Genomic DNA, 10,138 nt, shown 5'->3' on the forward strand with positions numbered 1-10,138 from the left:
AGAATCAGAACGTCGCCACCAACTGCTAGGCTCTCTCTTCCTCAACATACCCTAGCTCGCCGCCTCCATCTTCCTCATTAAACCCTTTGTTGAAGTTCAGGCGAACAACACCATCTTCACATCACCTTCTCATCTTCACATCACCTTCTCAGGCGAACAGATCTAAATTGTGAACCGACAAATAGATCAACACCACCACCAGATTCCAGTAAATACGATTTTGAAGAGGCGGTGTCGACACATCGATTCTGACGACGATGTACTTCAGTGACGATATGGATGTAACGCCCGGATCTTGAGGTACTTTTTATGCATTTAGATTTATCTGTTTAGGGATTACCATGGCGTGGTGGAGGCATCACCACTACGTGGTGATGCGAAATAAGTCACGTGTTCATTCAGGTCACCACAGCGTGGCAACATTGGCCACGGTGTGGTGGCGGCTAGCATGCAAACCCTATTTTTCCGGGGTTTGCTACCAATTTAAAGGATTGAGGAGGTGAGGGTTTGCTGATGCTCAACCTCCATCAGTTCCCTCAAGCCCCAAAGAAACCCTAATCACTTTCCTCCATTATTGAGCTACTTTTGGTGTTCCTTGAAACTAAAGAATGAAGAAGGAAGCAAGGATCAAGCAAGCAAGTCTCCATTCTTCACTCTAGCACTCTTCTGGACCTTTGTAAGCGTCCAAGACTCGATTTTTATCATGATAGGTTGATAGATCTTGAGTTTTGTCCCATTAAATTCTTGTTATTGTTTGCTGAGAGGATGAGGTCTCATAAAGTTTGCAAATTTATGAATCTATGGGACGGAGTATGTTGTGTCATGGATCTGGAGTTTGGTTGGATTTTCTAGCCATGCATGTGATTTATGTCATAAACCCTCATTTTGACCTAATATATGTTCAAGACATGCATTGGACATGCATGTCTATAAAGCACCAACTTTTAGGGTAGTTTCGATGCTAGAATCACTCCTGTAAAGGATGAATTTCGAACGTTATGGAATAAGTGCTTATTGGTTAAGTTCTTGCATTATTAAGCCTTTTTAGGACCTTTGGGTGGTCCTAATGAATAAAGTTTGAAACTTTATCCTTTAAGATCATATTTTTGTCCAAATCTGAGCTGTAGAGCTCTTGGAATCGAAGGAAACAGCTTAAAGCATTAAGCTATTGGAACCTCGGCAACCACAGTGTGGTCCTAGGTCACCACGACATGGTGGCTGGGATTTTTCCGCCTGTTGGGCCATATGCAGACCACGACGTGGCCAAGGAAGACCATGTCGTGGCGGTCAGTTGAAGTCAACATTGACCGTTGACTTTGACCGTTTGACCTTGAGGGTTGACTTTTGACTTGTGGTTTTATTCACTTGTTAATGTCGTAGTAGAAAGATTAAGGTCCTACCTTGTGCGGTTATCTAGGTAGCGTTAACACCTGTTGCAGGATTTTGAGAGCGTGTTTACTTTTGAGATGCTTTGTGAGGTGACTTTCCTCCACTGTACTCGTGGGTCGAAGGCACCAATGTCGGCCCATTAGATTATGTTAGTAGGATGATAGTTGTCTTCATGACAATTTCATGTTATGTTTGTTTATGCTTGTTGTCTTCATGACTTTCGCTGACATGATTGTATGCTTAGATGTAAGGGTGAAATAGAGCCAGTACGGGTTGAAAGATACTGAAGGGGGCGAAATGGACCCAGTACTGGTTGAAAGATACCAAAGGGGGTGAAATGGACCCAGTTATGCTTTGACTGTTATGTATGTATGGTAAGGGGTATTTTGGGTAAGCTCACTAAGCTTTGTGCTTACGGTTTTCAGTTTGTGTTTCAGGTACTTCCATCTCGAAAAGGGAATGGTCCAACTTGACCGCACCACATCCACCCACATTTTCCGCATTATGTGATTTTTGGGATTTGTACTATGATATTATTTCACTATGATACACTTTTGATTGTCTTGACATGATTACTGGATGTTGTGAAATGAATTAAAAATGGATTTTTTTCTGAAAATTTTGGAATGTTACAATGGATGTCGGCTTCGTCTCTCTCCTTCGATTTTGACGACGATCTCGATGAGGTTAGGAGTGGCGTTTTAATTTTTCAACGACCCTAAACCTAGCTTCGTCGATCTTGCACCCATCCAGATACAATAACTTCTCCTTTAATTTTGACAACAATCTCGTAGATAACCCTAAACCTAACTTCGTTTCTGTATCTTGTAGCTCATGGCCATCGTTATAGAAGAAAGAGATGAAGCTCGAGGTTTCCATAGACACAAAAAAAACCCTAAGGTTACCACCATTTTCATATATGGAAAGATGAAGCTCTTGGTCGTCGGAGCCATAGCAAACCATCTGAATACCTTTGCCTGCCTTTGTCAACATCAAATTACAATAATTCCCTAGCATCATCCGGTGAGCATTTTGACGGCTCTGATGGTTATAGTAGTAGAGAGACAATGGACTGAGAAAGTCTCCGGTGGTGTTCCGACAAAAGGGTATCGCCAATAGCTTGTTAATTTCCGGTGGACAGTGAACATAAAGAGAGAGAGAGAGAGAGAGAGAGAGAGGAGATGGGTGTGTGTGTGTATATATATATATATATATATATATATACTAATTAGAAAAATATTAAAGTAAATAGAAAAAATAGAAAATGAAGATATAAAGGGCATGAAGATATAAAGGGCATAATCATTATCTTATAAATATTCAAAACAAAATGGTCGAAACTCGCAATAAATCGAAGACTTTGAACCTCATATGCTAGTCCAAACTTTTTTGAACAAAAGTGACAATTTTCAGCTAACCACATGGACCATTCTTGTAGTTTTTGTCTTTGGTATAAAATGATTTTTTAAAAAACTTTGATTTATGGATTTGATATAATTTCTTTTTATAGTCAACAATTTTTTATAACTTGATTTTTTTTTAAAAATTTGATTTTTTTTTAATTTTTTTACCGTTTCTTTGAATAATATTTTCAGTTTCGATTGTACCCTTTTTAGCATGTGTGGTGCTTTTACGAATTTTCTAGACATTGTTTACAATATTTTCTTAATTTTTTTTATAATTTTATTTTTTATATTCTTTAAATTAGTTATTTCTAAAAAAATAATAGCTTCTTTTATATATATTTTTAAAATTTGTTTTTTTACATGTTTTTTTATTATTCTTTCAATGTTTTAAGATTAAAATTAATAAAAATTTCGGTGTTAATAACTATTTTCAGTTTGTAAAATAAGTGTATTTAAATTTCAGTTTATTGCAACAACCTGCAGATTTTAATAAACAAACAAACTTCTTATTACAGACTACAACCGTTTGGTCCATCTCCTCTGCTGCAGAGAGTTACAGAGATTGTCCGCGGACTTCATAAATTTTCGATTCGAAAAAAACAAAAACACCTATATAAACATGCATAATACATCATCATAATATTACAACTTATCACATCATTAGCATGCATTGTCCTATCATCGACAACAAATGAACATAATAAAAACTAACAACAACAACGGAACAGAAAATTTGGATTGTTACAATTGGTAATACGTCTATAATGAAGAAAATTTAGAAACTTTGTTGGAATTACATGTACAAAATAAAAAACTTATTTGTAAATTGTATATAAAAAGATTTATATATAATTTTTAAATAAAAAAAAGTTTGTTACTCTCTCAACGTTTTATATGAATTGGTAATACGTCCACAACGATATTTTTACAATTTTGTCAAAGAAAAAAAAATAAACTGACCTATTAACGTTTTAAATGAATTTTAATAAAAATAGTTTTAAATGAAATTTTAATAATAATAACTAGAAAGGACTCTCGCGCGTTGCGCGGGGAGGAAAGCGTTAGTTTTGTGTGTATGTTCATGTGTTTCATACATTACTATTATCTGAAGTACACTGCCTGAATGGTATCCATAGTAAAGTACATTGCTAATCTATGTAATTTGTCATGAATCGGATGAAACAAACCTGTCGTTAGTGGCTAGCAAAACAACATCAATAGTTCAATACCACCATCAACTTTCTTAGCATACCATAAAGCCCAAAATAAGAAATGCAACGGTAAATCATTGTAGTAATAAACACATACACATCAATATTGATATCAGAACACCTAAAACTCAGGCAAAAAGGAAAAAGTAAAAAACCAAAAACACAATCCAACCATGGCTTTTACAAATTCACATCAACAACTTGAGACTTTTCTTTAGGGACTGTAACAACAAAAGTGTAAAAAGCTTAGCGTGAGTTTTTTTTATGTAGTCAAACACCTAATGTTCACCTCTACAGTTTTCCCATCATATAATAACAAAACAAAATTGGTCAAATGGAGATCGCACTTACATGATTCGTTCATTACAGCATGGACAAATTTTTTGGGCGTTCTTTGTAGACAATCCAACCTTCACCTCTGCAGTTTTTCCATCATATAATAACAACCTCTTTTAGTAATATAATTATTCATTATAACATTTATTAAATGATTTTTTTTATAAAAAAAAAGAAAAAAACATTGTATTTCTTATTTTAAAAATTCTAAAGTAGTTACTAGCAACGTTAAAATATAATTTAAGTTTTACCTTTAGCATCAATGATTTGTTTCTGCTGGGCATCTCCCATGTTGGGCGCACCTGCTACACCCAAAAAAACATGATTATTATAAATATAATAATATGTATTAAGATTTAGTTGTAAATTTGTGTATATAAATTTTTTTTAACTATTTTGTACCTGTTGCTACACCGGTTTGACCTGTTTCCCTGAATATACATACAGAAAACTAGTATCAAACCATGAATATGAATTACATGGTAAAGTGAAAATCAACAGTTGAGCTGACCTATTAGAAAATAGGATAAACATTTTACTGAGTGGGTGGTTGCCTACCAGACAAAAGAGATTGCTGCATTGTGATCATTTGCTGTAAATTGTAACAACAGTAGCTGAATGGATGCGTAGACCAGTGGCAGTGGCGAAACTGACAACAATTGAAGACTTCATATCAATTTTGGACCTGGAACCTTGAAAAAAAAGGCTAAAACTGAAAAAGGTTTCACTTTTGAACTAAACAATGAAAAGAATCAGAAAGCACAAGGACCATTTCTGTAATTTACTCTAAATTACAAAAAGGGTCCCTATGTTTTCTGATTTTTCTAGTTTTTAATCTAAAATGGAACTTTTTTTCAGTTGTGGTTCTTATTTCAAGGTTTTATATCGGTTTGGTCCCCATAGCCTTAAAATAAGAACCAAAACGATATAAAACGTTGAGTTACGTTAGGGGTGCTTTTGGTATAATAGAATGAGATGACAAAGAAATAGAACAAACATCGTAATTAAGATTTATAATTTCAATTTTCAGTTGTTACAAATACAACAACTACCCATTCTCACAACCTAAAATAAAAAAATTACACAAAATAAAAATATATCGCAGAACCAATAATTACATATAATAAAAAAATTTATATATATTTTCACAAAGATTAAAACTTTCAGGAAATAAGATACTTACAAAATCGTTATTTAAGATTTTTACTTGATGAATGTTTTACGTAAATGGATGGTGGCTGACGACGGTGGGAAATCGGAGACGGAAACTACACACCTGACCCTAGAAAGAGAAGCCTTCCTGCAACAATGGTAAATGGGTAATTAGTAAGTGTGCAACAGTTTGTGTTTTAATAAAGTTATAGCGAGAAACCTACCGGTTGTCGATTACTACGGCTAAAGAAGCTACAACAATTTCTTTAAAATTAGTGTAAATGCATTCCCCTCAATGGGATAAGAAATACAATCAACTTTAGACAATTAAAAAAAAAGAATTTTTTGCGGGGTAATCACCAATTTGTCCTTAGATGGTCTTAAATGAGACTGTCCTTGATTCTAAATGTTTTTTGTTTACATCAGTTACAAATTAATTTTTAATAAACGGTATTTTCATATATCTAAAATACATTGGTAACTTAAGATACTCGAGTAAGTAAGACATTCATATAAAATTTTCAACTATAAATACTTTGCACTTTTTTAATATTTTCAAATATCATAAAATATTGTTTCATTTACTGGATGAGAGATGGAATAAATATGAGAATTTGTTGAATGAGAGATGGATTCTTTAAGGAACAGACATCAATACAAATTCCCACTAAAAGAAGCAAATGAGAGAGAAGTAATTGTAAAAGATTTGATACAGGAAAGAAATAATTTTTTTTAGAAAAACAAAAAGCAGGTAATGGCTGTAGACATATAACAGAAACGTACCAAAGGCAAAATCATTCTAAGTTTCTGATGAACTCTTGACCTCATGAGTCATGACAGTAATGTGCAAGTAAAGCAAATATATATAATTTGTTTAACCAAAAAAATATTCTTGTTTTATCTTATTTCCTGTTTACTGGAAATTATCTGATATTTAAGATCCAGACTTAAAATTGGAATTTGTATGGTAGTGAAAAAAAAACTGAGTGTTTATGTGAGAGATAGAGAAAATCAAGACAAAGGACTGACTTACCCCTCCTTTAGAAAGTGCTTCAAAGTTGGCTATACTTTGTTTGTGAAGAAATGGTATGTGATCTTCTCCATTCACTGTATAAGAATAAAAATTTGGAAATTCGAATACCACATAACTGATTCTGAAATATTATAAAAATATGTAAAGAAACAATGCATGAAAGTTTACCTCTTATACTACAATAATGGTAAAGATAAACAACCTGTAAACAATGAAAACGGTAAAATCAGTCTAAAAATGTACATAACATCATAACAGGAAAGATAAAAGAAGATTTGAGTAAATTATTAAACAGAATAGTTCGTGTATCTCATGACCACAATTCTTAAGTGAATGTTTTAAGTTTTAAATATGTGTTCTATTAAATTTCGGGAGCATATTTGCATCTCTATCGTTCTTGTCATCACAAATTATTATATTAACAAATTATAAATATAATTTACTAAAGAAAATAGATGCAAATTGAATATCTTATTTTGTGAAAGAAAAAGAAAAATAATTATGGAAGTGTATGTGTTATAGTTGAGATTAAAAGATGAATGAGCAAATCCAGTACATGGAGAATCCCCAAGTTAAATGTAAGAAGGTTGGGAGTATGGAGTTGTTGAAGCAAACAAAGTATTTGATGAATATTTGCATCGTCTATTTCCCATGTGTGTATGCTCAATCCCTAAAAACTTAAATTATGAGCCACAGATCTGCCACAGGAATCAAAGAAAAACAATAACCGGTCATAAAAAAAACAGACAAACAATTCATCGAACACCTTATCTGCATCCAAAATATACATCTCCAAATAAAAAGCAGACAAACATTTCATCAAACAACCTATCTGCATACAACATATACTTCTCCAAAAGTACAAATAGGGAGACCAGAGAAGGCGACTACAATAACCAATGATCGAAATTAAATGTAAACATATGGTGAACGAATAAAAGTAAAACACCTTTTTTGACCTTCTGTGAGATTAACGTCGAATGCGGATGCTGCTGCTGGTGGTGCGTCGGCGAAGAACAGGGCAGCAGAGAAGCCAAATACAGGGATGAAGGAGACTGGTAGTGATGATGGAGACGATACTGATTTTCCTTCCGCTGAGTACTCTCGTAGCACCGATGGTGTAGGGTTTTTTGAAATTCCGCCGGATCAGATGTGGGTTGTCTGTGGTTGATATCGATTGCGAACTCGCACAATGTACGGATGGTTGATTCCGGTGCAGTGGAGGCGAGAAGCGGTGGAGACGAAGACGATCAAATGGAGGCACGGTCCGGTGCAGTGAAGACCGAGAACAAAAGGGTAAATGAAGGTACTGGAAAGAATAACACGATCAAATGGAGGCACGGTCGCGGTCGTGCAGCCAGACGGCTGCATGAAGTAGCAGAACCATCGACCTGATGAAGATGATAAAAGGAAGACGGTGGAAATTGGAACAAAGATAGATAAAGGAAGACGGTGGAAGGATCGGGAAGGAATACGCGTAACCCTGTGGTAACCCAAGGAACAGTACCCTGGTCAGGTACTGTTCCTAACTTTCATTTCCTTAAAGGAAGACGGTGGAAATTGGAACAGAGATAGATAAAGGAAGACGGTGGAAGGATCGGGAAGGAATACACGTAACCCTGTGGTAACCCAAGGAACAGTACCCTAGTCAGGTACTGTTCCTAACTTTCATTTCCTTAAAGGAAGACGGTGGAAATTGGAACAGAGATAGATAAAGGAAGATGGTGGAAGGATCGGGAAGGAATACGCGTAACCCTGTGGTAACCCAACGAACAGTACCCTGTTCCTAACTTTCATTTCCTTAATATATATATTAATAAAAAAACGAAGTGACATTTGGTACTTCAAAAAGTGCAAAACTGAGTGTGGTGGACGGGAACAGGATTCCATATAGAAACGCAATTCAACGATACCATCAGAATTCAGTCACCTCTATCTCTGTCCAGCGATAAAAAATGGCGCCACCCAATGTTCTGAAGTTTGAGACGGAGGAGCACGTAGCTGTCGCTCTTGCTAACTATATCGCCGATCTGTCAGCTAGATTCATCGCCGCCAATGGTTCTTTCTCCGTTGTACTCTCCGGTGGTACTTTGATCGATACTATGAGGTAACTATAAAACCCACGATTGAAAATTTGAAATTTACTACCTCATTCTTGATTGCTGAATGAATATAAGAAACTAGAAATGTTTGTTAATTGATCGTGTACTATGCTTCATTTGAGCTTAATTCTCGACAGGAACTTAGTAGAGCCTCCGTATATTAGTTCAATAGATTGGTCGAAATGGTTGATATTCTACCTTGATGAACGAGTTGTTCCTCTAGATCATCCTGATTGCAATCACAAGCTTGCTATTGACGGATTTCTCAGTAAGGTAGTTTTAATTTCTACTGTAGCATTTAGGGTTTCGAGAAGTTGAAAGAGATTTATGATTGAGATGTTATTGTCTATGTCAATTGAGACGTTATTGTATCTTTTCCATGTTGTGTTAGGTTGCGATACCTGAATCTAACATCTATCCTATCAAGGAAGGACTATCACCTGAAGAAGCAGCAGATGAATATGAGCAGAGGCTTAAACATTTGGTAGCAAACAAAACCCTAAGAACATCACCAATTACAGGGTTTCCAAAATTTGATCTGATGTTACTTGGAATGGGTCCAGATGGGCATGTTGCATCACTTTTTTGCTGGCATTTTCAACGATTTGAGAAGGAGAAATGGGTGACTTTCATCTTGGATTCACCCAAACCTCCTTCTGAAAGAATCACTTTCACCTTCCCTTTGATCAATTCAGCTTCTGAGATTGCAATGGTGGTGACTGGAGAAGATGCAGCTGATGCAGTGAAGGTGGCGTTGGGCCCACATGCTTCTTATGGTTATCCGTTGCCGGTGCAGAAGGTCTCACCCGAAGGAGAGCTCACATGGTTCTTGGACAAGGCGGCTACATCACAACTCAAATAAACTGTCTGCTGTCATTGTCACTTGTCACTGACACTGACACTGATGATGGTGGTATGGATATGGGCAGATGATGATATGTTTGTATTGATAAGGCATGATGTATGATGGAATAAACAAGTTAATCAACTTATGTGTTCCATGGTACAATGTCATAGCTTTTGGTTTTGTGTGCTTTAAGTTATGTTGGGTTTAAACTATAAAGATTTGTAATAAAAAAGAAAATCGTTTTTGAGATTTTTTTGGTTAAAAAAAAATCAAAACCAAAAGCTATGACATTGTACCAAATTAATCAACTTATGTGTTCTATTTCAGTTTGATTTTTTAGTATTAGATCCGGTTTGTTTTTTTTGATTTTAGGAGAAACTGCACAAAAACAGACCGGATCTTTTACTATGTAGGCAGAGAAGACAATTTCTACTATTTTATTTGTAAATATGTTGATTTGCATTATCTTTTATCTCTAAATAAAATAGAAGTTAATAGGAAAAAACATGTTATGTGGGTCGAAAAGCGTTCAAATTATATTTTTTTAACACATATAATCGATTAAATCATCATGACAATTTAACATATTTATAAAAGTTGAGACAAGTATTTATGAATGGACCCGTCGAGTAAATTTACCTTTTTTTACCTAAGGGATGTAA

The 10,138-nt window shown here is 35.1% G+C and overlaps 1 protein-coding gene and 1 long non-coding RNA gene across 2 annotated transcripts; one reads left to right on the top strand and one right to left on the bottom strand.

Annotated features, from left to right (window-relative positions):
- Positions 1 to 4,105: 4,105 nt before the first annotated feature.
- Positions 4,106 to 6,597, bottom strand: LOC145125044 (uncharacterized). Its single transcript, XR_013715770.1, has 6 exons — positions 6,528 to 6,597; positions 5,526 to 5,642; positions 4,901 to 5,034; positions 4,745 to 4,773; positions 4,594 to 4,647; positions 4,106 to 4,424 (listed from the first exon to the last, which is right to left on the bottom strand). It is a non-coding gene; the product is annotated as an uncharacterized LOC145125044 (long non-coding RNA).
- A 1,777-nt stretch (positions 6,598 to 8,374) lies between these two features.
- LOC145125045 (putative 6-phosphogluconolactonase 4, chloroplastic) lies at positions 8,375 to 9,725 on the top strand. The gene is made up of 3 exons (XM_079060536.1): positions 8,375 to 8,634; positions 8,767 to 8,902; positions 9,021 to 9,725. The coding sequence occupies exons 1-3, from the start codon at positions 8,483 to 8,485 to the stop codon at positions 9,489 to 9,491; spliced, it is 759 nt and encodes a 252-aa protein (XP_078916662.1). The 5' UTR covers positions 8,375 to 8,482; the 3' UTR covers positions 9,492 to 9,725.
- The last annotated feature ends 413 nt before the right edge of the window (positions 9,726 to 10,138 follow it).

Source organism: Lactuca virosa, chromosome 7 (genome assembly GCF_052849685.1).
Source record: "Lactuca virosa cultivar CGN04683 chromosome 7, Lactuca_virosa_CGN04683_v6, whole genome shotgun sequence".
Taxonomy (NCBI): domain Eukaryota; kingdom Viridiplantae; phylum Streptophyta; class Magnoliopsida; order Asterales; family Asteraceae; genus Lactuca; species Lactuca virosa.